This window comes from Micromesistius poutassou, assembly GCF_964030765.1.
Source record: "Micromesistius poutassou genome assembly, chromosome: 2".
In the NCBI taxonomy this organism is placed as follows: domain Eukaryota; kingdom Metazoa; phylum Chordata; class Actinopteri; order Gadiformes; family Gadidae; genus Micromesistius; species Micromesistius poutassou.
The window spans coordinates 19125909-19153780 of record NC_140272.1 but is presented as its reverse complement, the minus strand read 5'-3'; the positions used below and the strand labels follow the sequence as shown (position 1 = coordinate 19153780).

Genomic DNA, 27872 nt, shown 5'->3' with positions numbered 1-27872 from the left:
AAATGACAACAAGAGAAAGTGTTGATGAAATTTCACATCAACAGCTTTTTTATACTATAAAAGCACTGCAACCAGGTTAAGGACCAAACATTGAGTTTCTTTTTTATTCAGTATTTATTTTAGGCAGTGAAGGGCATAATGGTGTCCACTCATCAATAGTTCATCTCCAACATTCAAGAAAAATATAGCACTTTAGCTTTAAGAAAGAGTAAAATTGTCAAAATAATTAATACAAGTTTGGAAAATCTCTTGGAATAATAGGTATGAAAGGGTTGATCCAACACACAACAGCTCTCGAAAGACTCATTATGTACATAATTGCCCCGTTAGGAGCAATGTGGACCAGGCAGACTACCTGTCCTTGTTGCTACGGAGATCTGTGGTCAAGGGGTCATGCTGAATAGTCTGGTGCAACATGAGAGCGAGCAGCCCCGCTCGGTTGGTCATAGCGGTCCTGACGTTGCGCTCTTGCTCAAAGAGCTCGTCCAACTTGTACCACTGTGAGAAAAATGAAAATAAAAAACAGAACGGGAATCAACAATGAGTTCTCGTAGACATCTTGGACATTGCACATTTTCTATTATACTTAAACAGTTCAGCTTGTTATTTCAACCGTTTTGGGGTTATGCTACAATTGAGTGTTTTTCTAGTGTTGCATAGTGGAAAACTGTGGGATTCTAGTCACACCATCACTTTGCTATTATTATTTCTTATTACTGATTGGTCAAATCAAAGTTCTGCTAGCTTTAGAGGTCACGGGGGGGACAAGGGGACAGAAGGGACTCAACTAGTCTCTCAACTCTCAACTAGTTTAACGAGGGGTTAGATGTGTGTTCTATGGGTAAGTCTATGCTTCGATCCATTGCATTTTATCCTAACCTTGCACAAGGTTTAAACCACATTACTAAGTGCTGTTATACTATGGAAAGTCTTTATCTTCCGGAACTTTAAGGCTAAAATTAAGCTCTGCCGTATAAGAGTCAGATCCTAATTCTGTTGACAATAGCAGTCCTAGGTGATATCGTAGTTTTTGCTTTTTGCATTAATAACAAATTGAATTCTGTAGCACATTCTCCTCTATTTGCGTGCACGGGACAAGAGGTTACACATCAGGATGCTTGGGACAACGTAAAAAACATTAACGCCATCATAAAGGCTTCTTATATAAATAAATAGGCCTACTGCAATTTGATCATCACATAGGCCAAATACCGCACAATCATGCGTAGCCTTTTAAACCGGAAACTATGGCGTTACCAGTGTTCCCCAAAGCATTTTGTGTTTGTTGTCTTGAGAGGGCTTAGGGGGCGTCGTATAATGTGGCCTGTGATGACCGTGACTGTACTGAAGGGCTACATAGACAACCTGACTTGGTTGGAGAAATGGTAAAACAAGCAGACATTGGGTCAGTAACGTACCACCCTGACCCGCTCCAGGTCCACCTCTGCTCTCCTCAGCTTCTCCCAGTTGTAGTGTTTGTTGCACTTGCGCTTGCCGATCCTGCAGTACTCTCCCGTCGGGTCAAACACGTTACGAACCAACGGGCAGCCGCACACCTCCTCTGTGGAGATCTGGCCAGCGGGATGAATTGAAACAGATGAAGCTGATTTTATAACAATTGGACTGCCGTTAGCATTTCAAAAGCAGAACTTCAGTTGCAAAGTGCTTAACCCATACAAATGACAAAAGTTTAATCAAAACCAAATTAAAGTCACGATTAAAACAATGCAATAAAAGCTGCAGGACTATATAAAGGTAATACAGCTCTTTAATTCAGAAACCAGTGTACCTTAGGGTCTCTGGAATGTTCCGGACACAAAACCTGAAGCCTCTTGCAGTACGTTTTGCTCTGTGGATTGTACACGTCACAGAATAGCCTGGTAGCTCTGGAAAAAAAAGAATAACAACCATTAATCTTCTCACGTCGATACAATGTTTGTACCATTTAAATATTTTACCCCCAACTTACCCTTCAATTCTCGTAGGGTACATGGATCCGAAAGATGTCTGGCTCTCATACTGTAAATGGACAAATGTTAAATGTCAAATGTATGTACAATAACGATTCTTTTTGTGAGCCAGGAAGGTTACGAATCCCATTATTCATCAATAAATAAGAATATATAACACGATAACATATAAATCACCTTGGCATAACATCGCTCCATATGTCTCAACGCAACTTTTGGGTTGATTGGGTGACTGCACGATACACAGAATATCTGCAGGTCTGTGTCTTCATCACCCTCATTCGTCTGCAAAAAAAAAAGCAGTAAAAACAAGGGTTAATCATTTCAACGACGGCATTCAACTAAATTAATTGGGGTTGACCCCTCATGTCCCCAGTGTCAGTCTTATAACTTTCGACTAAGCAACTTTATCACATTGTATGAGAGCGTTTTAATAACCATATCATCCTTTAACGCATCCTTAACAGTGAGTGGACCGCATCCGAATCCTGCCAGTTGAGTGCACCAGTGTTTCCCCCTAGATTATTTTGTAGCAGTGGTGCTGTGAGTTGGTAACCTAGCAACGCTAGGGGAGTCTGGGGGCATGCCCCCCCCGGAAGAAAATTTTGAAAAATAACTCTTTAATAAATGGTTACTTCTGGTGAGATTTCTTTGGGAAAAATTGACAGATTGAGCTTCCAAATATGACAACATAACCAACAGAGTCAAGGTATCTGCTGAGACCGGATCATTGTGCAAATGTGCCTTGAACTCGGCAGAAACTAAGTTAATCTTTTATGTTCATTTTCAGCTATTTCTTTGATATTCATCATAAGCCTAAATATAGATGAAAAATGTATTTATTTTTTTGTGACATTTTCTTTTTTGTTGACAATCCAGCAGCGGCAGTGAATGCATATAGTGCTGGTGCAACAACAGTGGAAAAAAAAAAAAAAACGCAGTGTGGCTGGACCGCCCAGCAGTGCGGAGGCCTCACCTCCTCGTCCTGCAGCACCATTTGCTGCTTGGCCTTGGCGATGATGCCCTCCAACTCGTGGAAGCGCCGCTCCATCTCGGTGAGACGCAGCCTGGCGTTCTGCTGGTCGCGGCGGATGCGCTCCAGCTGCTTCTTGCCCTGCTCCTCGGCGATGCAGGGACTCTGCTGCCACTGCTGGATACGCTGGGGGAGGATCTCGTAGATCCGGCTGTGTGCACACACACACACACACACACACACACACACACACACACACACACACACACACACACACACACACACACACACACACACACACACACACACACACACACACACACACACACACACACACACACACGAAAATGTGATGAAATGGCCTATGAATAATTCAGCGTTTTCCCGTGAACCTAATCTCAAAGCTGTAACTATTATCAACCTCGAACGTCAAATCAAATAAACAAAATATAGAAAAGTACATTTTTATGTGAAAGATGATTGTGTTGTTTATTTTTCAGGACTTTACACATATATGCATACAGACAGCCCCCCCCCCTGCCCCCTGTCACCCTGTTTTAAACCCTTACTCGTAGCCTCAATCAGTTTCCTTACTTGGCTGCCAGCTTCATGCCACAGTCCTCTGAGCAGTACTTGGAGTTGGGTCGCGATGCCATGACGCAGCTGGGCCCCAGACACTGGTGCAGGCCACTGTTGTCCTTCCCCTCCGGCCGGTCACTGTGCCTGGTCTTCTCCTTGTGCCGCTGCTTCTGCTTGTGACGCCGTGACTCTTTCTGATGGACCCATGAGAAAGTAAAAACAGGTAAAAAGTTTTTACTAATTAGTCTTGTAGCAGATGTATACATCCAAATAGCCTTGCAGTGAACTGCGATACGTGTAATTAATGAGCAGGGAGGGGTTTGGCATCTTGCTCAAGGATGCCAACTGGTAACACTGTGGAAACTGGTACTGAACCCAGTACGTTTAAGGCTTGGAGTCACAAACACCCGTAGCCACGACAACATCCAGCCCAATATCCAGTTTTTACATGTCATGTCTCTCTTATATCCGTTACTTCTCACAACTTGGCTCCAACTTACTTTCTTATCAAACTTCTTCTCTCGTCTCTTGACGTGCTTGACCTTCACAGCCTTCTTCCTCATGACGGGGCTGTAGGGCAGCTCCTCGTCTTCGTCGCTCATCCACGACTACACGGGCGGAAGGAAGAGCAAACAACGTTAAAACCAACCCGGCTTTCTGCTCTTTGATTTGTATCCAACCGACCAAGACTCCAAGTATCGCATGCTTGTATATACGTATGTATATATTTACATATGTGGTTGTTTATATAAAATAAAAAAAGACTTAACTTAATTGGTATTTTGTTTGAAATGTATTTTAAGTTAATTGGTGAGTCTTGAAAAGCACTTTAAAAATAAAACGTATTACAATTATAGACCAAAGCCTCCCATTACTTTAGATATAGAATATATTTAGATGACACTTTTTTCCCAGACACGACTTACAAATAATTCAACCGTGAAGATACAACCCAAAAACCGCAATACTCATAAGGTCACAATTAATAGATTAATCACAATTAATACAAATTAATGAATCAATTAATCAAATAAGCAAACTGCTTCCACCATGGTGCAGCAAACGCTCAGCACTCAAAACTACGGCCAAATCCACACCGAAGGATAACCCCAGTGGGATGTTCTGGGGCTGACACTGGAGGACCTGAGGATCCCCCCCCCCCCTACCATGTTGTGGTCCTCGCCCCCCGCAGCTTTGTACTTCTGGTAGAGCTCTGCCTCGCTGTCGTAGTCGTCCGAGTACCGCCTGCGCCGGTTGTGCGCGTTCTTGCGCCGCTCACGTTGATTGAACTCCTCCTCTTTCACGCGGAGCATTTTCTGAAGCACAGAAAGCATTCAGGTCATTCGGTGGGCTGCTGCACACAGCAGAGGGTGCGCTACGTTTGTGACACTGATTTGGACTTAAAAGACCTAAGGTTGGATACCAACTTTTAATTAATAATAATTATAATTAATAATAATTTATTGAATTTATATAGCGCTTTTCTAGACACTCAAAGCGCTTTACAGTGAAGGGGGGACCTCACTAACCACCACCAATGTGTAGCACCCACTTGGGTGATGGCTTCTAAACCACAGACTATATCCAGATATGATTCTGGGACTTATTTTCATAAGATATTTGTTAAATGTTAACAATAACACTAGCCATTTTAATGTCTCAAATTGGACAAAGTCTAATGTGTGTTATCAAGTGTCGTGACAGGCACACCGCCTGCATTGGCTAACTTCAACATTGACATGTTTACTACGACTTACCCTGGCTCGCACCACACACTGCCTGAACCGACACTTCTGGCGTATTTTGTTTGGGCCCCCGAACTTCTTCATGTCCTTGCAGAAGTCACACTGAGCACAATCTACAGTCTTCTTACACGGCTCACACTCTCCGCACATACGCACGGAACGCTTCACCTGGCGGGGAAATAAGACACCAATGTCAAATTATTATTTTTTTACTACTGATGACAAACAGGCGCACACATCGTTCTATCTGGCCCTAGTTGATGGAATACAATCTTATACATATGGGTCATTGATGATACTTGAGGATGAACTTGTTATCTATGATATCCACTACAAAAATGTAAAGCTTCGTATGAAACGGCTAACATCAGAGTGGTAGGTTGATACCTCACCTTAGAGCCACGCCGACGCTCACTCCTGTATTCTGGAGTGCTTGGGTTACTGTTGCTGTAATACTTTTCAGCACGATCTGGCTCAGAATCCCTCTCCTTGGGTTTCTTTGTTCTGTATTTTATCTCCAATGAGGAATTTTTACCTGGGGAGGTGGGAATATTATTTTTTCTTATTAAATCCTTGAATATTCTAAAACCAAACAGATTTAAAAGGCGAGCACGATGAAGTTATCTCACCTCTGCATCGCATACAGTACCACTCCCTGATTGCCTTGGCCATCTTCTCAGTCACATTGATGCAGTGCCCATGGAACCACTCGTTACAGTTATCACAGCCACTGCCAGACAGAGTAAAGGCCAAATATGTGAGCGGAGTAACCTCCCATCAACTGGGAGCCCAAAACAGACGTATATATGCAAGGAGGAATGAATCATCACCATCTACTTACATCATGAAACAGTTGATGTCTGGTTTACGACATATACAGTACAGCGGTGAATTCTCGCCGTCCATACCGCTCTCAGGCCCCGGCATGGGCTCCGAGTCGGACATATCGCTGTCCTGGAAAGGCACAGATTGATGATGTGATGATGTCAATGAGTGCCATCATGAGTGCCACTGCATCGTGGTTCTGCTACCAAAACATGTACTTGCTTGGTTTATCCTGGACTGTATTGACATTCGAGACACATGTCCAATTGTAATGTATGAAGGTATATGTCAATATTTGGTGCACAACTAACCATTTGAGGCTTTACTGCATCTGATTTTACAGTTCGTCCACAAGAGTTTCCCCCCTTAGTTGTACGACATTGTAGCCATAATCGGGGGTACTAGCCGCGCTAAATTATATATTCTTGAACTAGTTATCGCCCGCTGAAAAGCACCTACACTCGAGTAGGAAGGCACGTTGGGTAAGAAGTGCGTTTTGCGACGTGCGCTGCACACCAGCAGTGTAAAAATAAACATTTTGAATAGCAATGAAAGGCTGGAGCCTAGCTCTGGCTAACATAACAGCTAACGACGAGCGATGCTAAAAAGTTCGACATTCACGTTTTTGTTTTGATTTTCATTACCATTTTTACGAGTCTGCGCGGTCCGCGATATCACTGCAGACGTGTTGAAATTTAATCTCCGTAGGCAAGGGTGAACTTGGAAAAAAATATTATTTTTATCTTGGAAGCTAAGTAGTTAGCATTAGCTCTTCGAAGGCACCGTTGAGTTTGTTGATCCGGATGTTCAACATCGCTGGCAATCGGCTGAACTCGTTTCTTCTCGTTGAAATGAGGCGCATGCTCAATGATCCCCGGGGTGTTTCTTTGCTCCGTGAGATATTATTATTACTCTTCACTGCCCTCTATTGTTGGAACAATGGTGTTACCACTACCGATATCAACCGCGCACACACACACACACACACACACACACACACACACACACACACACACACACACACACACACACACACACACACACACACACACACACACACACACACACACACACACACACACACACACACACACACACACACACACACACACACACACACACACACACACTTCCCTACGCGCAGTGTGAATCAGTTGAGAGTCAGAGAGAGAAGAGGATCATCTAACTGGACAAGAATGTAGGTTACAAATGGAACTAGGCTGATATAGGTGGAAAACCTATCTCATCATTTAGTGAAGAGGATATGTCATGAAAAGTAAGAATATGTTTCTCTTCAATTCACAAATATACATTCATTATTAATATTTTTAAAATTCAGTTTTATATACCTTTTAGTATTTGTATGAAAAATGTATTCAGAATATTTCGTTAGGGTTTAAACAAGAACAATGGAGATTACAATGTTCAACATTTTCTAACATTGTATTTGATAATTTAAAAACATCTTTCTATAATGTAAACATAAAGTATGGCGTTATAACAAGCGTTAATATCAAGACCTCTGTATTCATGTGTCAGCATAATGGTTTCCCAGCTTCCTTTCACAATGTAAATGTATCATCAATGGAGATAAATAATAGATTAACCTCTCTGCATGTACCAAGAGTTACACTCACCTCTGAGAGCTGCAGGCACTTGTCAAAGGTCTGCCTGCGGTTCCCTAATTGAAGGAACCGCAATTAAAGTTAATAAAGTCTTTCCACCCTTTTGACCCTGACCTAATCCCCCCCAGGACTGGACAAACTGGTAGGACCTATAGTTAAGTTAGTTAGTTGATAAATAAATATATATAGCACGCTTATTATCTACCAAAAATGCCGTTGTCATGGAGCACCTAGCATTCTTTTAGTTACCTTGGATCTTGACAAAACGCAACCTTAATGAATGTGTTTTCTAAGGGGTTTTGAGCAGGGGAAATAAGATAAGATAAGATAAGATAGTCCTTTATTAATCCCCCTTAGGAGAAATTCGCAAGTGACCAGCTGTACAGTGGGAAAAAGAGACAAGAAACTCGAGTATATATACAAATAAAATTTACCAATTTGAAAATAAAATATAATAAAAAAACTATTAGAATAAAGATAAACATACTATATACATACAGGCTACTTTCATTACAATGGACGGGGAACTGACACCTCCAGACGTGATGGAAAAGACGATGGTCATGAATGATGTGAATGAAGATCTCCTGAGAGAAGGCCCTTCCTCATCAGGTACACAAGAAGACTCCAAAGGCATGCCCGACATAGCTTGAACAACATGCCAGAATTATTAATTAAGTTCTGCAAAGATTCCACTTGCTTACAAAAAAGTTTATGTATTTAAACAATAGTTTGCTATCTTGAATTGTGTTGATTCTGAATAATTAAGTAATAAGATGTTTTGATATGTTCCACAGAATTGTTGTCTGAACTCACAATAATGTCCCCGGATGAGGATCACGGTGATAAAAAAACGCCTATAAAGAAGGATTTACATCCAACCGAAAGTGAGGACACCTTCACAATAGGTATATTAGCACTTTTATTCCAATAGGCACCAAAAGGAACGCTTTCTCCGGATCACACTTTTCCTGAAGTGTCCTGTCTCTTTCCGAAGGTTCCAGGAATTCTCAGCTACATTTTGATCCAAAGGATGACGTGAATGGAGCACTGCCCGTCTATGTTCCACGGCGCAAGAAGAACGACCCGCCACAGCATCCCCCCGCCCTGCGACCGACGTGCAACAAACCCAGCGCCAGTGAAAAGTCTCAGTTGTACTCATCCACCAGTCGAAGTCGCATTAAAACCACCTCATGCACTAATGAAACTCTGAACGGTGGTAAGCACACTCAACAGAACCATAAGTTGTTGATTTTTCATCAACGCTACCGTGTATTTATTTTGTGTGTCTGATGTTGTACTCTAATATAGATCTCTCATCTCTCCCCTCCTGGTCCTTTGCCTTTTTTTTTTTTTCTTTCTTTTGTCTCTTTGAGACCTCTGTGCGCCAATCCTCCTAGCATGCCTGTTCTGCAACCCACTGGACTGCCTGTCTGCCACGCTGACGGGGTGCCATGCCTGCACGCTGTCCCTGTGCTCCTACCTGTGTGGCTGCCAGCCCGCCACTCTGGAGCCCCTGCTGAACATGGGGGACTGCTGCGGCGGCCTGGCAGTCCACTGCTGCTGCTGCTGCTCCCCGGACTGTACTGGGTGCAGCGTCTGTTTACCGGCTGTAGAGTGTATAGACCTCGCCATGGAGTTCTCTCAGATGGTCTTCCACTGAAGGGGCTTGATCGCATTCAGAAATACATTCAGCCCGGCATGCCTAACCTCTCTTGACACAACAAAGGCTTGAGGAACAAGAACACATATTAATGCATGCCAAGCATTTTTTTTGTTTCTCTTTCATTAAAGTCCAGAAAACCTGTACAGCATACATAGAGCAACGTGTTTTGCAATTATTCTCTCATGTCCAGGAAATAGGAAGCAGGAAGCAGACTATATAATTCCTAACAGGCCCAAGAGTACAGAAAAACTAAATCTATTCTAAGCCTAGTTTTATTGAGAGCAGTTAAGTGTAGTCAGACAAGAGAAGTGTGAGTCAGAATTAGGCAGGAGTCATTGAGTCGTACTTACAGTTCTATGTAAAGAGAATCACAGTTTAATGTCATTCATATTTAATATACAAGACATCACTGGTGCCTAGAAGAAAAAAAATTGGGTATAGCTGGCTTCCATGATCAACCACCAAACATAACATCTTACCATGGTGTATTATGTCTGTGTAATAACACAGATGTGCACATATGCAGGCACCATTTCGGACATTCAGCACCTGTACATGATGTGGTATGACAATGTGCATCCCAACAAGTTAAATGTTCTCCCTTATGTGTGGCTGTGACATTTATTAGTAATCGCATTGTATAAATTTCACATAACAAATATTAAGGAAGTCAGAATAGTGGTTGCTTATACAATTCTAGGTACTATGAAGAGCAATAATCCCTTTTAGGTTAATCAAGGATTTAAATAAATAAACAAAATCCTTATCTAGCGATCAACATGATTAACTGACTAAATACACTCAAGGAGTGTGTACTCGATTACTTTGGTATAAAAACTATAGTTCTATTGTGAAATAATTGACCTGCATTTCCAACAATTAAATGGACAACTATGGAGTACTAACATAAAAAAGGTTTTTGTCCACGATTAGTAAAACATGCTACCTGTTTACAGCCATCTCATGGGTGTAAATGGCAATTAATAAATTCTTTCATAAAATGCATAGATGCTGCAAAATAAGGCGCAATTAAAATTCTATAAGTAAAATATCTCATATACAATATGTAGTATATACTTTACAATGTCAATTCTATTATATATTTCCCTTTGGTGATTGCTTGACAGACTGAGACCTAAGCACGTACATGCTGCATACGAACCCTGATTCCAGTCGGCTGGGGTGCAAAACAAATACAAATCAATATAAAAAGAAACACGCTAGAAAATAAATGGTATCTCCCCATTTGTTTTCGTCATTCAAATAGGTTTAAGTAAAGGGAAACCTAACCGGTATTAACTTTTCTGAAATCTGATGGAAAATAAAATATTGCATTTCTTTTAAAAAAACAAAACATTAATTTATAACTTCCCCCATTATATAACATTCCATTTCAACAGGATTGCATTTTCCATTCTAAGCAATAGTTATCTGGGTCACTGCAAACTGGAACCAACTTTAACTGCGCCTACTTATGGCTAAAGTTGTGAAGCGGAATTGCTATTCTGCGATTCTACTCAACGAGGCTCTGCATTATTTAGACTGTTATCGGCGTCTACTCATTGTCATAGTTCAGTCGTACAGTCCCATGGTGACACTCGGTGGCATTACCCGGAGACTTGACGGTGTGCGTTTCTCTGCGGCGGGAACCAAACCAAACCAACGGCCCGGGGGTAGCCTGTCACAAATCCTCGTCCATATCGAGGCTGCTCCTGGAGGCTCCGGGGGACAGCGGGGAGAAAAGGGGGTCGCCGTCCCTCTCGGGGGACATGGTGCACCCCTCGTCCATGAGGATGGAGCTCAGGCTCACGTCCGGGTAGAGCGCCGAGGCCGACGCCTCGTCCAGCTCGGCGAAGCTCAGGGTGCCCAGGTCCAGGGGGCTGCTGATGGTGACCCCCACGGGGGACTCCGAGGAGGGCGGGGACAGGAAGGAGGCGGGGACGCCCTGGCCTATGGTGGCCGCCTCCAGGCAGAGGAGGGCGTGGTTCGACACCGCCCCGGCGCCCGCGGACAGGGGCTGGCCGTTCTGCGAGATGTGCTGCTGCTGCTGAAACAGGGACAGGTCCGAGGTCAGCCCACCGGGGACTCCGTTGAGGCGGGCCTGCATCTCCAGTTCCTGAACGGTAAGGAGATTTAAAAAAAAAAGTGGTCAACATTCACTTGTAAAGATTTTTATTTTTACATTTTTCCCGCTTTATTATAAAGAGAGATAGAGAGGAAAGTGTGGGAGACAGAGGGGAGGACATGCAGAAAATGACCCAGGCCGGATTCGTCTCTGCGATTAGGACTGTGCCTATATGGTATGCGCCTTAGCCCAGTGCACCACCGGGGCGCCCCAACATTCACTTGTAAACCCAGGCCTTGGAAAGACCTTCTATTTTCAAATAGATCCACTGACGGAAGACCCCTCTTCTATTCACCGGTCCAGTATACATACTATGTTTCAGGATCTAGGAAAATAGGTAAACTTTGTGTTAACCTGCCCTACGTGAAAGCTGTGCAGGGCAGGCTCAAACTTTCCGTTAAACCCCTATGTATAGAATTCCATGGTGTGGAAATGAATACCAATATCTTAATCATGGTGTTGGTGTTATGATCGAGCTAGTAGAACCATACAATGTAAGGACATTTAAATACACTATGCACAACAAAGCAACCAATGTCGACCTGGATGCGGAGCAGGAGGCTGTGATTCGCGTGCTCCAGCTTCTTCTGACGCATCTCCACCTCCTTGGCTCTCTGCTGCTCCTTCTGCAGCTTCCTGATGTAGTCCACCGAGGCCTTGAGTATGGTGCCCTTGTTCCAACGCATCTCCCTGTTGCCAGCAAAACATACAAACACACGGGATGCAAAGCATCACATTACTCTGTGATGCGGTCTGTATTACGTGGCAAAACAGGTTTTTTTGTGCTTGAGGCCAGCTCATAATGCGATAATTCTAATGGGGTGTTTAAATAGTCAACCGAACAATTCAGTATATTTGAGTAGACTCACGGATCACTGGATTTTGGTATTAGACCTCCAAGCTCCTTGATGCGGTCATTGATGTTAAATCTTCGCCTCCTCTCAACTAAACAAAAGAAGAGGCACAAAGACAGAATATAAATGACGGTTGATAGCATTATAGACTAGTGCATAATGTGTATTTAGAGACAATATTTATGTATGCTTGCAGCTGGCTTTATTGCCATAATAAGTTGATTTCTCTGAATACTTACAGAGAAAAACGTTTAAAAATGTTCAAATAAAAACATTAAAATGTCAATGGCCACTTACTGAGATTATGGTTGTCTTTTTTCTGCCTCTCCTTCATAATTGCTTTGACATCTGTATCTGAAAGTAAGATTTTATTAATTTACTGTAGTTACTGTTTTTAACCTAAGTACTTCACAGGCAAACATTAAAATGTCAAAGATATCCACTAACACTTGAAGCATAAAACCTAAAAAAAACTGAACGAGAAGGTCACGTACAAAGACAGGTTTGTAATGTGTGTGGTAGAATGGTGTGAAGAACCGAAATATCCTCACCAAATATAAATGATAAAAACAATGCAGATACAAGCAAGTAGCACACAGTTCACTGTACCGTGAATTTCCCTTTTAATGTTTGGAAGATCGGCAGGACAGGAATTGCTGGCAGTCAAAGTCGGAGCTGCCATTCCCGGGCTATGGTATACATCCAGAAGGTTCCCTGGGAGCTAATGTGACAAAACCAAACGCCATCAGAAAACAGCTTTTTTTTAAATGGTGACAATTTGACACAGGTCACAGAACAAAAAGCAAAATGTTTGAGTAGAGTCCGTTTTTTTCTCATTCCCAGTTCCCTCTTTAAAGATGACCGCTAAATGGACACTTCCTCAAATTTGGGTTAAGCCCAAAGAGGAAGATCCTGTGTGCAGAACTTAAAAACCATGCCATTTTACAGCCTAGCATACAACACAAGATAGGATAAACATATATTCATCGTATAAAAGGCAACATGAAGTACCTGCCACCAAATATATTCAGCTGAGTAAAAATAACCATGCTACGCACAGAAAACAGCGTGGAAGTATCTTTTAACACTTTCCGTGCTCTGAATAAAGCCCAGAAGGGAATCCCCCGCAAAGGAAAATTACAAGAGTCCACTATTCCTCATATTTGAATGACATTATGAAAATGCTTTACCTCACATGGTTTCCTTTTCTTCTCATCCAACAGAATACCCATAATCCTCTTTTCCTTTTTGCCTTGATTAAACTATCTGCATGTGTGACACGCTGCTTGTTTAAGAGTGGCTTTGTGGCTTTGTCTCCTGTTAACCCGTCTTCTACGAACTGGTCTACAGTGTTGGCTAACTCCGCCCGGCAGCACTTCCCTGACAAGTTGTATCTCTGTGCCAAAAGCAATTATTTACTGCTATGTAAACGCTAAATTCCTGCTTCATGAATGAAATCTTAAAACACTGTCACCACTAGTGAAACGTTAACAATGATGAAACAATCACACAAAAAATGTTTTTGACATTCATTCAAAGGGTAAATTGAATCATTGACGAATATGTATTTTTTTAAGTAATGTGCTCTAATCAATACATTGTCATACCGTGCTAGGCAACTGAAGATCCGAGTCAATAAACGTCATGATGTCATCATTAAAGCTGGACTCAAGGCTGATGATGTCATCAATCACATCCTCGATCTAGGGAAAACAGATTGGCATGAATAAATAAATAAATAACAAAAATAAATGTCAAAACACGTGCATGGGTTTTTTTTCCGACCCTTTATATAACCCTAGTCTTAATGGCATGTCTGCAGAGAACGACGAAAAATGTATGGATTATCAGGGAGATTCCCCTCCCCAACGGACACGTTTAAAATCATTAAGCCTCAGGTGCAACATTTGGCATCCTATTGTTACAACAGACCAAACAAGGGGGGGGGGGGGGGGGGGGGGGGTAAGATCACGAAAGTAGCCAAGGGCCTTCGGAGTGATAACGTAGCATACATCCAGGGGCTACAACTCAAAACCAATTAAGATGGAGGCGAAAAAACTACTCCTGCATGACAATCTAGCAACCTCCAAAAGAAGAGCGGGCGAGCCAAGAAGGAAACACTGCGGAGGCCACTGGCGAGTCATACTTCTTCTTTGTTGTTGTTGGTGCCCAGGTTGAGCAGAGCCATGGGGCTGTTGGGAGCGCTGTGGGCAGTGGGAGCCATCTCTGGGGCCGAGCTGGACTGCTGCACACCGGGCACCCCCAGGCTTAGGGTCAGTGCTGTGTTACCCAGCGTGGTGGAGAGGTACTCCTTGACCTGCTGCCTCTGAGCCTGCTGGATGTGGTATTTAGTGGGGTTCTCTAGGTGAGTTTGCACCTAAGCAACGGAGAGAGAAAAAAAAAAAAAGGTCATTAAGATTTTGGGCAACATTAACATGGAATGGTCTTGGCAACCATTCAAGTACTGGTGCTTGAAACACTTTTGTAATAATGAAATGACTTACTTTCAGCACTTCCACGGGAACCTGGGCTGGGGGAGGCCGGGCTGCGTTTGGGGGCAGGGACACAGAGATAGCAGGGGTGGAGTCAGACGGCCGGAGCTGGGACACAGAGGCCTGTTGCTGGGCTTCGCGTCTCTCCTGTTCCTGGGCTTGCTCTCGCATTAGTTGCTGCCTCAGCAGCACGCGGGACGACATGGCTGACTTTGGAGATCTTGCTCTTTGGGATTGATCTAAGAGAGACCTAGAGAGAGAGAGAGAGAGAGAGAGAGAGAGAGAGAGAGAGAGAGAGAGAGAGAGAGAGAGAGAAAGAAAGAGAGGAAAAGTGTGATTCGAAATGTTCAATAACTATTTTAGCAAAGAGGAAGAGGGCACATCGTCCTTTTCAAAATGGTTTAATATCATAAAACTCCCATCCGAGAAAGGAAGAGAGATAATAATGGCAAAATTAATTTGCAGCTTTCGGGTAGTGAGAATGAAGACGTGCCTAACAATGAAGAGTTGACACAACCCTTTTAGAAATGTATGTTTTAATCATGAACGGATGAAAACAAAACTGAAACCCCTGTTCCAGAGAATTGGGAAAGCGGCAGTTGAGTGTCTGAATTGCGAAACTAGACTAAACTCAGGACACCGTTAATATGCGGGCACTCCCCTTTTACATTATATAACACATTGTACAAGTCCAACACATAAGGCCATGCCCTCGTAGAGAACTTTAACCGTTAAAAGAACAACAGCCTTCCATTTGCCCAAGGCAACACGGAAATACAACCATTTCTATTTCTAATCCAACGGAAACGCATAAACCAACAACCAGTCTACACATAAACCGACTAGTATTCACACTGCACGTCGCGTCCAGCGCCTACGACTACGACCAATAATGATCCTTGAGGAAATTAATCTGATCAATACAAAAACATGTTCAGTAAACATATAAATCAACACATCTAGAAGTGTTACTTTCAATTGCAAAGAATAGGTCATGCTTTTTTTTTTTTGTTAAGGTTTTTTTTTTTTCCAGTAACGTCATGCTACATACATAGCAGTGATAAGAGTTGTAGATCAGAAGTTATAAAACAGGATGAATGTGACATTATTCAATGAGTCACTCGACACCTCAAAGCCTTGGCTCTAGAGCTGGCGGTTTGTTGATCAACAAACTATCGACACCACGGCGGTTAACCCACATTCTAGCGAATCAATTATTATTTGACTATATTAGTTTATAATAGCATACATTAAGTTAAGAGAGTTAGACGGACCAGCCCAGATCATGTATTGATGCCCTACCGCTGTCGAAGAGCGACCGTACTACTACCACCACCACTACGCATTAGCTCATTAGCACATAGGCAACATTGATTACTCCGGCGCTTAAGATATATTGAGAATCAAACTTTTTTTTTTAACCGACGTGTCGTTAAAACCAACCTTATTCTAATAATAATAATAATAATTTGAGTTTTAACCACAGGCGTTTCCGTGTTCAGCGGGGCTGGAGGGGGGCAACGACGGGGATGCGGGCTGCGGCTAGCGACGCTACTACTGGCGATCTCCCCCCGTCAGCGGGACCCGCTACCAGGGTTAAAAAAACAACAACAATAAAGCGCACATACTTTCTGAACAGTGGAGGTTTAATTACAGCGTTGTGTCCCCCGCGCTACGGTCCCCCTGCCATGTCGTTGTCAATACGGCGAATCGAGCCCGTTGGTCAAACTATTATTAGCCGTTAGCCGCAGTGCTTAAAAAGTTGTTTACAACGAAGATGTGGTCATCCGGCACGTTACCCGGAAGTAGTTTACGCGGAGGCTTCGTGGACGCTTCTGTGAATCACCGACGCGTCATTCAGTCAGGCAATATATAAATAGGGGACTCTTGTAACGTGTGGTTAGTAAATACCTTTTCTTTGAAATACAAAGTCATTACTGATTTCCACCTAGCCATAATATTATGCAAAACATATTGGCGTTTAAACGTTAACCGATGGTTGACCATTAAAAAAAATAAAAAATACTTTGTATTAATTGAAGTCTTTGTCGAATTTTTCCATGAACTTGCTCCTAAAGGGGGGAAAAAAACGTAACTAACTAACTTTTAGAAGATTTAAATTAATTAAATAAAAAACAGAACATCAGAATCTTTTTTGGTATTTTTTTATTTCCAACAGTCATCTTAAAATGAAAAGTTCATTGCAGAGGTCAACGTATCAGAGAGTTTGGTGGCAAGTTTATCTAAAAGGGAAGAAATGAGTAGGTCAAATTAAAATCCCTTTCAAGCAAAGTATAGTCGGACTGTATAAAAAATAAAAACCTAAATCTAAACATTAGTAATGTGCCAGTTGCTATCCTGACAAATACATCCTGTTATATTGTCTAGTAGGAAATAGAATGAGGAAGAAGGAAACCAAAGCAAGAATATACATTACAAACATTTCAGCTGAAACTAGTCTAGTCTGGGGGGATGTGCAAAAAGACCACATGGAAATATTTAAAATAGTTAAGAAACAGGAATAAACTAACAAAGTATAGCTTTGCCACTGAAAGACTACAACATCTATCTTTTATCTTAGAATTAAATTATATTTTGTATACAGACCTGCTCTTTTCTGTTGCTTTTTCCTCTTTTTCCCAGCAGCCTGCAGGGCCTGGCCTTGTTGTAGAGGGTCTACATACAGGATATCCTTCAAATCTACAGGTTTGGGTGCTGCCTCTGCAGAGGCACTGGATTTGGACTTAACAGTCTTCATCTCCACCGTCATTGGTCCAAACTATTTTGGGGAAGAAAATAGCAGGGAATGAGGGGTTGGATTCAGGAAACAAATATGAACTGAACAATATCTTTGCCAGTGTAAAAACCTTTAACCTTTCGAAAAAAAACCTGTCACTCTACCTCTGTGTCTTGGTCATCGTCCATAGCTTCAGTTTCATCTCTTAGTTCTGGGTCTTCGATAAGGGCCCCCTCCATCACCGAGTCACACCCTCCCTCAGCCGGAAAGCCTTGCGTCATCCCAGCCGTTTCCATGCAGAATCCCATTTGGACTGTGGATGATTCTGAAACATATAATACACGATTTATTATGCAACCAAACAGAGGATCTTATATTTTTTGCAAAGCTGCAGCGTTATTTATTTGTTCATCGGCAGACTTGCAAGAACACAATGTCTATGATGCCTACCTGCAAGAACTTCCTGATTTCCTTTCTCCAGTTCCTCCCAGTCAAACGCTTTGCCCATCTCTGTAACAATCTCTGCACTGACATGGGTGGGGAGAGTGTGGGTCTCTGGAGGGTGCGTGAAGTAACTGATCCTTCCTCTGTACGACATAAAGACAATGAAATATTTAACAAAGACATAGTGTGATCGATCGTCCCTTCCAGGTCCAAATAATGTCGAATTTCACCCACCCTGTCCAGTCGATTAAAACGCTCTTTGCTGCTTTGTCACAGTCTGGCAACCCCCCCTTCTTCAGTTTGCCTTGCCGTTTGGCAAGTAGTGCCAAGAACTCCAGGGGTGTGTGAAAGTCTGGAACTCCATAGAACTCCATGATCTGGAGGTGATTGCAGATCAGGCATGCTAATTAGGATGGCATACAGATTAAACATATACATAAACACATACATATATATAAATGAGTAATGAGACCACCTATACCTGAGGTTTATTGCAGCGTCTGAGAATGGCTTCCACAGGGGGAAGGGGGTCGACCAGAAGCTCGATTTTCACGCAGTTCCGTAGAATCATTGCTGCGTCGGACGTGGACGTAGCCATGACAATGCCAGGGCAATCTAGAAGCTTTATGTGTTTGTCCAGATGTATTTCCTGAAGGCACCTGCAACACATTTGGACAAGTTATTGAACGAGGGGTATACCAAAGGAAATCTGAATGAACTATGGAGGCAAGTCAGACGGTAGTGGTTAGGGTGTTTGAGTCCCAGCTGAACCGGGGGTTCTAGGTTTAATCCCTGACGTCTGTCGTCTACCTGTGGGCATCCTAGAGCATGGATGTTCTAACTCCTACCTACCTGCTGAATTACTTAATATAAAAAATTATACTTATATAATAATAGATATAAGAATTGTATAAGAATAATGTGTACTTACTTGGTCAAACCAGGTGTGGCCCCAACACTGCAGGACCGCGATCGCTTTAGACTGTTAATCAAACTGCTCTTTCCCACGTTGGGAAAACCTACATAAAAAAAAAGGGCAAGGCGGCAGTAATTAGAATACGTGCCAGATCTGATTCATGTACAGCAGGGTTTTTTGAGCGAGGCTATGCTCACCGACAACACCGACCGTGATCGCCGTCTTGATGTCCAGGTTGCGGCAGTAGTTCCCCAACAGTTTCATCAGGCAGTCCGCGCCCACACAGGCACTGCTGTTAAGGAGCTCCACGGTGGCCTGGGTCACCGGCACGTTGCTGCGCTTCTGCTCACAGCGGGACGCCAGAACCAACATGTTTTGTGGGCTAGCTACTGCCAATACAAGAGAACCCTCCTACCTTGATTATTTGAAGAATTGCTCTGCTGCTTAAAAGGGTTGGCTGGCTTACCAAGTTCTTGTTCTGTAGCTGAGTGGAGGATTTGAAAGCCACAGTGGGAAACTCATTGCGGAGATACTTGATCCATTTCTCCACTATTTCCTTTGAGACCAGATCTTTACGGTGGGATGAAAAATAGAAAAAGCCCTCACGTATCCGAGCACTAAGCATGAATCACATAACATTGTATCCATCATAACATGGATACAATGTTGTATTCTTTTGCTAATGACCTACCGATTTTATTCAACACCAGGACTATTTTCTTGTCGGTCCCACTCTGGATGACGGCCTGCTCCACCTGCGGGCACCGACATCCCAGAGGGTCGCGTGCGTCGAGGACCTCCAGGATCACATCGGACGCCTCCACCACCTGAAACCCAATGTTATAATGTACGTGATAGTTCAGAAGACGATTTACATCCTTTCCATCTTAAGCTTGAACCATTTTGCACTTGATACTTTAACCCTACTTACAACACCTTAAACCATTTTCTAATGCCACCCCCAGAATAAGGGCGAGAACTGTCCATTGAATTATGGGACAGACGCCATATGATGTCTATGCCTATTCTCTGTACAGTTTATTCTCCACGACACCTGTTCTTAGTGGCAGGTGATGATGACAATCATCATCTTTAAGTACTCATAAGCCAATGCAAAGGTTATTAAAAATGTCTTTGTTGGTTCTTGGTTTAGCTTTATGAGTTCATGATTGCTCTGTACCTTTTTGAATTCTCTGAAATAGGCCTTTCTTGAATTCTCATTTTCAAAATTGACATGCTTCTCAAGATTCTGCATCTCCACTTCCTGCAGCAAAAAAAAAAAGGAAAACGGGCGAAAACAAATACATTAACAATCGACTACAACAGTGATCTGACAAACTTCAGTTCCCAGTCCAGTCAATTGAAAAAAGGCCTACCTTGATCTCGAAATCTCTCTGTCGCTGCAGGATGTCATCCTGAAAACTACTCAGACTCCTTTTCTTTATCAGCTGTTGTTCTTTTGAGATTCTCTGCTTTTCCTGGAGCTGCAGAAGCTGCTCGTGAAAGATCAGGGATAAACTAATTAGTCAAGATGATTACATTTGCCCCCCCGAGGGAATTGTGATTGACTCTTAACCAACAATGAAAATAATGAATCACCCGTTGCTTCCCAATTTCTTCTGGCTTCTTGTGGTCTTTGACACGTCTCATTGATGAAGGGCTTTTTTGCTTTAGCCTCCCCAAACCTTCACTTTTGTTCCCTTCAGTTTCCTTTAGATGGAGAAACATTAAATGTAATGCAGCAAGTAAATTAAAAAAGGATCAGAGAAAAGAATGGTCTGCTTAGTTTTCAAATACCAAATGTGTTTTAAGTGAAATAGATCTAGCCATAACTTTTATATTGGATTTTAAAACAATTTAGAACAAGAAAAACATCAAAACCATTTGTCAACTAAAATGTGGGACGATTTTTATCACAAATGGTTAAAAATAAGTAAGTAAGTAATATTTATTTTCCATAAACTCCATAAATGTTTCTGTTGTTCAACTCTTCTGGTACGACTTGAAAGATAACCCTTCTGACGTTAGCCGTGTTATATTTTCTCTACAGTATTGACTGCAACTATTATTACTACTAACTATTATTGCCTAAAAGTTAGCCACGAGCAACCACGTGGTGACATTTTAGTCGCAATTCCGTCCATAAAGTTACCTAATAATGAAAATAGTCTTATCTGATTGTATTCATGGGAAACATTGATGTTTGTAAAAATGAATTGCGAATAGGTGGACGCAAAACGCGAGAGTCGCTTGCAGATAAAGTTAGCCTAGTCAGTTCTATCGGTCAGTAGAAAAGCTCAACAATGTGTAAACAACACATTATTTGGTTTCAAACAAATATTCCAAACGTGCCATCTAACGCAAAAGTCTAACTTTATAACCAGATTTGGACCACGGTCTCGTAATGTGGACATGTGTTGTGTACAGTAGCCACTCAACTAGCGTTAGCTTTAACGGTACACGTTCACCTCTTACCCTGGATTTCCCGTGGAGGGCGATACGCTTTGCCTTTTTCTTTTCTGTAAAACGCAATGACAAGTATCCATTTTAAGCGACAATAATGCAGATACACCAAAATGATTTAAATATGAATGACATTGTATTGTAAACCTATAACGTACTTGTTTTCGACATATCTTCCAGCCGGCCTCACGTGTGCTACTAGAGGGCGGAAATGTGCACGGAATGACGCTGACAACAACATCCGGTTTAATTTGACATGAATATGAACTAATACATGATATGAATAATATTAAAATAAATATAATTTCATGTATAATAATATATTCCCCAATTTCCATTTTAACAGTTGGTTGTGTGTGTGTGTGTGTGTGTGTGTGTGTGTGTGTGTGTGTGTGTGTGTGTGTGTGTGTGTGTGTGTGTGCGTGTGTGTGTGTGTGTGTCATTCACACTTTCTTGAAAGAAGAATCAAGAAAGACAAATGGTTTGCAAACAACCACCCATCTCTCCCTCCTCAAGATGAAGGTCAGGGACCAGACAGAAGTAAACGTCATTTTTGTGCATAATTTCCTGTCTGCTATCCTACAAATACATTTTTTTTTTCCTATTTGTCACATTTAATTCTAATATAAGAAAAAATACTAAACATTTAGCAACATTGAAGGGAGGCCAGATGGAGGATCATGGAGGATGCTATGAAAATAAGTTTGTTTCCAAATTAGCACTTTCATTTAAAGAATTTTTTTTTTATTGGTTGTGTGTGTATTGCTTTATTTGAGCTAGGGAGAAAAATAATTCAATTTCATTTGTCATTTTTATCATGTAAAACCTTTAGTCTTGGGTGCAGCATCAAAGGGTTTCACATGCCCACATTATACTGGACATCCCCCTGTGTGGGTTTTGTAACCCATATCATTATTTAACTACTCACCCCTCCCAATCATATTGTATGTTTCACTTTCCCCTTTGTAATTATTTGGTCATCCAGAATCCAGGACACAGGGTGGTGATGTTGAATCGATTTGATTGCAGAGGTTCAGATGATAATGATGTGAGGCGTAACATGCTGTGTGTGTGTGGTGACGGCTGGTTTAACCTGTGCACAATGATTGCTCAACTCGACATGTGTGCAGCCTCACCCAGCCCCAGAGTCCAATCAGTCTGACTCTGGGCCAGGTGAGGCTGCTTAAACCCGCCAAGTAAGCCAAGTGCAGTCGCAAACAGTAATATGTGATGATGATCCATGGAAATATGGATGTTGTCTTGTTTGCCTGCCAGCACCATGATTTGAATAAATGTGTTGTAATTTGAGGCACGCACTGTGAAGCTCCCTTTGACAAATCGGAATGACAGTTGTGTAATTGCAAGCACAAACACACATGCACACGCACAAATTATGAAGACAAAAAATCAAACACAGCACTTTTTTTAAAATTTAAGTCCACATGTGTGTCTGTAGGCCTATAAATAGCCTCCCACAATATGCTTAAGTCAGTAATAACATTTTCCCAAGAGGAGCTAGACTGAAAAGGGGGGGTTAGGGTTAGTGGTCTTTTTCACCTCTGACCTCAGCACCATTCATTATTGTGCATTTTCAAGGGTCGGTCTGGAGTTCTGTTGGTTCCGAAATTGTCGTACTTAAAGGTAAAGGTCACTACTAGCTGAACTCAGATTGTCCCCCGGCTACAGAATTAAAACTCCCTGATGCCATTGGTCAAGGGAACATCTGAGTTCTCATTGGTGATCTGATTGGATCACACCTGATTTCCCTTTACATATAGCACCATGCTCTCTTCACATCAGGCAGGCCAAATAATTGGCATGTATTCACCTGTATGTGTGTAGACGTGTGTTTGGTATTGGAGAGAAGATATCAAGAACACTTCTTACTTTATTTTTAAATTTTTTTATTTGTTTTTGTAACTTTGCACATCATTTTCTATATGATTTTTAATAGTTTAATTGTACTCATACATTATACATTCAGTGAAACATACAATTCAGATAATAAAATAGTCACCTATATGCAGTAATACAAAAGGAAATGCTTGTCTGAACTATGCAGGTCCAACCTTTGAGACTTCGGTTGTTGATTGAGTCGAAGATGTCTCTTCGTCACTGGTGCTCATCCCAAGCATCTTCATCATACATGAGCGGAACTGAAAATCACAAAAACAACATTGGTCACTGAGTCAATTCTAACTCTTGCCTTGATCAATGTGATCTTGCTATAATACTCAAATTTAGACTACACCTTTCAGTTTAATATCTAGAAGAGTATAATTTAATTCAATAAACAAAACTTTCTAAATGTTTGGCACTTTCTCGGACCAAGCTATGAGATACAGTCCTACTGCTAAAGCAGTGGGAGGTTGCTTATGTAACATCTTTAAATGAACGTTAGAAGGGGATGATTCATTTAGAAAGCAAGCCGACATGTAGCAACATGCTTCTTTAATGTGAGGCCATTCCCAACCTTCTTCATGTAACTTATTATTCTTTTTCTAAGTAAAAAAAAATTGGTTTGTCAGTTGTGTAACTAACAATTCAAATGCTGCAGCCTTTGTTTCTTATGGACAGAAATCCAATTCCAGTTGGATATTTGCTATCTAAAGTAAATATTTATTGGATATCTAAAGTCAACATTTATTGTGTGAAGCGGTGAACTAACTTCCATACTGTGTTTGATTTTAATAAAAAACCATAGCAAGTTGATAACACAGGCCTTCTAGCTTATAAGTCAACAAACCTGTTTGTTCAGTAGGATGTAGATGACGGGGTTGTACACAGTGGAGGCCTTGGAGAAGCAGGAGGGTATGGTGGCCAACCTCAGGTCGAAGGTCTGACCGCGGTTGTTCACGACCCAGAAGGCAAAGCTGGCGTAGGGCATCCAGCACACCAGGAACCCGACCACCATGATCACCACCATCCTGGTAACCTCCCTCTCGGCCTTCTGGGTGGAGACCGATTCGGCCTGGGCCTGTGCCGCCTGTGGGGACAGAGAACCACTTGTTGGTTTTGTGGATGGTGGTACACATTACACAGCCCTTCTTCAAACAGAGGTGCAGGATCGTTTTCTACTGGTGACAAAAATGTTTGAGTCGCTTTCAGCTGAAAGGTTCTGGGTGAATTCCGCACTGCCCATAACCTGCCTGTAGGCATCGTTGCACAAGATATCCAAACCCTACTTGGTCATTAATGGCATGTATCTAAAGTAGGTGACATAGTAACTGTTACGGACCCTCTTTATTTTATTTAGTTTGTATATGCACTTTAGCACTTCCCTGCTAGTACTATTATGTGTTACGTGGATTATTTTCTAACTTTCACCTGTTTCCAGCTGCTGATTGGCAATCATGGCCTACACCTGGTGGTGTAGGCTATTTAAGCAGACCAGGTCCAGGTGGAAGCTTTCTCTCACACAAGCATCGGCGGTTGGGCTGAAGCCTTGCCACCTCTTCTCTTTTGTTTTGTCTCCTGTGTGAGACCTTTGATTGTCCGGCCTTTGGCCATTTAAGTCACATTTTGACTTCATGCGGCAATCTGATTAAACCCCAACTTCAGTAATTCTCGTGTCCATCAATTCATTGTTGCTCCTAGACAATGGGCCGTAACAAACTAATACATTATCTATTTCAGAGTATGAACCATAGAAACACATTTAGTCATTCTGCTGGACGCTTTCATTTGTAACGACTGACATAGTGAGAGCTGAGGACAATCCAACCATAGGCCTGTATATACTAGGCTCTTTCTGATACACCCCCCTCGGCCAATCACAACGCCACTCCTTCAGACTCGAAACACGAAAGGGAGGCTTCCTGCTCACCATCTTCATGGTGTAGAGGAGACTGCTGTAGCAGAAGACCATGGTGCTGAAGGGGACGGCGAAGCAGAAGCCGGTGAGGAACATCACGTAGGACTCGTTGTTGTATTTGTTGTTCGTAGTGTACCAGTCCGGCCCACAGGAGCACTGCATGCCCTCCGGGATGTACCTGTGTGGGATTTAGTATTTCACATCAGGTCACACACATTACAATCCTCCATTTTGGTGCCATTTTCACCATTATAACTAGTTGCTTGGTTATTCAACAATGTTTGGTCAAGAAGTACCAAGATGGTGGGCTTGAAATTTAATTATGGAAGTTTAGGTCACATGATTGATTACCTTCAGATCTCATAATTGAAACGGTTATAACTGAGATATAACCGTTATATCAGAATGTCACAGGCATTGATTACTCCACCACACACACACATCCACATATGCCAAGTTGGGGCATTGTCACAAGAGCCATCATATTGTTGTCAACACATTGTTTAAGTGATGTTATATGACAAAAAATTATACTGTATATTGTATAATCTAAATCACTGTCGAACACGCGCTTCTACAAAACCACTTCTACAAATCAACTGAAATGACACATGGAGAAAGATGCAGAGAGAGAGAGAGTTGGAAATGGGTATAATAAATGGTTACATTACAATAGTTACAGTCATAGACGTTAGTCATACTCAAAGCTATAGCGGTAGTGATGGAGGCTGTCTGTGTGGCACACTGACCTGCTCCAGCCGAACAGTGGGGGCAGGGCAGCGGCCAGGCCGAACACCCAGGTGAGTGCACAGCCCATGATGGCATGGTGGCTCCTGAAGGAGAACTGACCGAGCGGCTTGCAGATTACCAGCCATCGCTCCACCGCCACCACGGCCAAGGACCACAGGCTAACCATGCCTGCAACCACATGGCCAGAATACACCTTCAGCTTTTTGTCAACTATGGCAATGAACAGCACAATGCAGCGTTCCAACATATGAGCGTGAGAATAACCACTGTGAGAATAATTGTATGTATTTATTCTGTGTTTTGTAGAGAGTGACATATTTAATAAGGAAGGTGTGTCTGTGTGAAAAATGTTGTATTGTCAAACTGGTGGGTTGACTAATTATTTTCGAACAAATCACAAAAAAGAATCTAAAAGAAGACAGTTTGAAGAAAATGTACTTTAAAAAAAAGTAGTAAAAGTAAGTAACTTGTTAGTGTTGTGCAAGTTCACACTTCACATGAACTAGTTCAAAGTTCAGTTCATACAAAAGAAAATGAATAAATTCACGTTCATAGTTCACCAATTCTGTTTTGAACTAGTTCATGTTCAGTTCATTAACAGTTTTTTTTAGAAACCGAAGAAAAACTGTTGGAGTGAGTATTCTGTGCTTATCTTTTAAAATGAATCCTCTCCATTACCTGCTGCCCATCACTACAATCTCAGATTGTTGTGGACATTATTTGTACACCTGTTTCATTCATCACAACTAAGGCAGTAACTCTATTTAATAAACATGTCATCTGGGCCTAAGCATCAATTCAGAATGTCACAAAATCTGAACTAGTTCAAGTTCAAGTTCTTTAGTTAAAAATATGTTACGTTCAGTTCAAAGTTCATAGAAAAATGAACTCGTTCAATGAACTAGTTCTTTTGAACTCGTTCAATGAACTAGTTCTTTTGAACTTGTTCAATGAACTAGTTCTTTTGAACTCGTTCAATGAACTAGTACTTTTGAACTCGTTCAATTAACTAGTTCTTTTGAACTAGTTCATGCACAACACCGATAACTTTGTCACTTTAACTCTTACCCCCCAGAGTGGCGGTGAACCCTTCCACCTTGCAGAACAGCGGGCCCAGCACCATGTACTTGTAGGCGAAGCACACGAAGCAGGTGAAGGAGCCGACGCCGGCGACGAGGAGGTTGGCCACCGCCAGGTTCACCAGGATGTAGTTGAGGTGCGCCCGCAGCTTCTTGTACTGCACGGTGCACGCGATGGTGAGCACGTTGATGCCGGTGCCGGCCACAAACAGGAAGAACATGAAGGCTGCCATGGCGTAGAAGACGCCCGTGCTCCCCAGGTGGTCCTGGGGAACCAGGAAGGGGCTTAACGCCGTCATGTTGTTAGTGTCCAGGGGGATGGGGATCCAGAAGTCCTCTGGGAGCTCTGTGAGGTAATTGGACCTCATGTTTGCCTTTGTATTGATGAGCCCGATATATCTCTATATATATATATATATAAAAAGTTCTGCTTTCTTTCGATCAAGGGTCTTCTTCAATCCACTGACTGAGTGACTGACTGACTGATTATCATTTATCTGGCTTCTGTTACTGCACAAGACATATATATATATATAGGAGCTATTGGACTATTAGTAGCCTTGTGCTGATTGGCCCACAGGGAGGGATTTTACAGCGGGGTTAAGGGTCATAAGATAGAAAGAGGCAGGTTCAAACGGATGTTTCATCGCGTGTACATAAACGTCCCACGTTGCCATTAACCTTCGACGGACTCACCGTTCGAAAACATAAGTGCAATGGGAGAGCTGGGGAGAAAGGGATGATCTCATTAAGAAAGAGAAAATCCCTGTATTTGCTCCTGATAATCTATAAATCCGACTGTTAAACCTGCTAAT

General features: G+C 42.2%; 4 protein-coding genes across 7 annotated transcripts; all 4 read right to left on the bottom strand.

Moving 5' to 3' along the window:
* Positions 1-82: 82 nt before the first annotated feature.
* On the bottom strand, positions 83-6880 carry cxxc1b (CXXC finger protein 1b). 2 transcript variants are annotated; one of them, XM_084464567.1, is made up of 14 exons: positions 6737-6880; positions 6109-6221; positions 5897-5997; positions 5660-5802; positions 5280-5435; positions 4689-4838; positions 4023-4130; positions 3538-3716; positions 2947-3154; positions 2148-2255; positions 1970-2019; positions 1790-1886; positions 1419-1571; positions 83-498 (listed from the first exon to the last, which is right to left on the bottom strand). In XM_084464567.1, exons 1-14 carry the CDS (start codon positions 6737-6739, stop codon positions 352-354), a joined length of 1716 nt encoding a protein of 571 aa, XP_084320693.1. In that variant the 5' UTR covers positions 6740-6880; the 3' UTR covers positions 83-351. The 2 variants fall into 2 exon arrangements, with proteins under 2 accessions (XP_084320693.1, XP_084320692.1); XM_084464566.1 differs by lacking the exon at positions 6737-6880 and adding an exon at positions 6404-6435.
* A 2849-nt stretch (positions 6881-9729) lies between these two features.
* tfe3b (transcription factor binding to IGHM enhancer 3b) lies at positions 9730-16630 on the bottom strand. Of its 3 annotated transcripts, none has more exons than XM_084464572.1 (9): positions 16483-16630; positions 14867-15104; positions 14509-14739; positions 13970-14065; positions 12972-13083; positions 12660-12716; positions 12378-12453; positions 12051-12198; positions 9730-11499 (listed from the first exon to the last, which is right to left on the bottom strand). In XM_084464572.1, the coding sequence occupies exons 2-9, from the start codon at positions 15056-15058 to the stop codon at positions 11065-11067; spliced, it is 1347 nt and encodes a 448-aa protein (XP_084320698.1). In that variant the 5' UTR covers positions 15059-15104; positions 16483-16630; the 3' UTR covers positions 9730-11064. The 3 variants fall into 3 exon arrangements, with proteins under 3 accessions (XP_084320698.1, XP_084320700.1, XP_084320699.1); XM_084464574.1 differs by having other exon boundaries at positions 12660-12710; XM_084464573.1 differs by lacking the exon at positions 16483-16630 and adding an exon at positions 16298-16436.
* A 373-nt stretch (positions 16631-17003) lies between these two features.
* On the bottom strand, positions 17004-21628 carry gnl3l (G protein nucleolar 3 like). Its single transcript, XM_084464568.1, has 15 exons — positions 21573-21628; positions 21427-21470; positions 20551-20661; positions 20328-20444; positions 20132-20215; positions 19643-19778; positions 19418-19521; positions 19149-19293; positions 18967-19054; positions 18517-18694; positions 18270-18412; positions 18042-18178; positions 17756-17916; positions 17462-17633; positions 17004-17097 (listed from the first exon to the last, which is right to left on the bottom strand). Exons 1-15 carry the CDS (start codon positions 21583-21585, stop codon positions 17039-17041), a joined length of 1692 nt encoding a protein of 563 aa, XP_084320694.1. The 5' UTR covers positions 21586-21628; the 3' UTR covers positions 17004-17038.
* Positions 21629-23468: 1840 nt separating this feature from the next.
* LOC311339199 (blue-sensitive opsin-like) lies at positions 23469-27425 on the bottom strand (the record flags this gene model as incomplete). Its single annotated transcript, XM_084464577.1, has 5 exons — positions 23469-23570; positions 24161-24400; positions 25241-25406; positions 25978-26146; positions 27047-27425. 5 exons carry the CDS (start codon positions 27423-27425, stop codon positions 23469-23471), a joined length of 1056 nt encoding a protein of 351 aa, XP_084320703.1.
* Between the last annotated feature and the right edge of the window lie 447 nt (positions 27426-27872).

Bases quoted from the DNA above. Each gene is read 5' to 3' on its own strand.
- cxxc1b (XM_084464567.1), bottom strand. The intron at 5,803-5,896 runs GTGAGATAACTT...CCACCTCCCCAG, and splicing joins GTACTGTATGCGATGCAGAG to GTAAAAATTCCTCATTGGAG. The intron at 1,887-1,969 runs GTAAGTTGGGGG...TTTTTTTTCCAG, and splicing joins TACCCTACGAGAATTGAAGG to AGCTACCAGGCTATTCTGTG.
- tfe3b (XM_084464572.1), bottom strand. From the start codon at position 15,058: ATGTCGTCCCGCGTGCTGCTGAGGCAGCAACTAATGCGAGAGCAAGCC. The intron at 14,740-14,866 runs GTAAGTCATTTC...TCCGTTGCTTAG, and splicing joins TTCCCGTGGAAGTGCTGAAA to GTGCAAACTCACCTAGAGAA. The intron at 11,500-12,050 runs GTCGACATTGGT...CTTACCGTTCAG, and splicing joins GCCTCCTGCTCCGCATCCAG to GAACTGGAGATGCAGGCCCG.
- gnl3l (XM_084464568.1), bottom strand. The intron at 20,445-20,550 runs GTGATTCATTAT...TTTCACGAGCAG, and splicing joins AAGAAATTGGGAAGCAACGG to CTTCTGCAGCTCCAGGAAAA. The intron at 19,522-19,642 runs GTAGGTCATTAG...CCCACCGTAAAG, and splicing joins CCTGGTGTTGAATAAAATCG to ATCTGGTCTCAAAGGAAATA.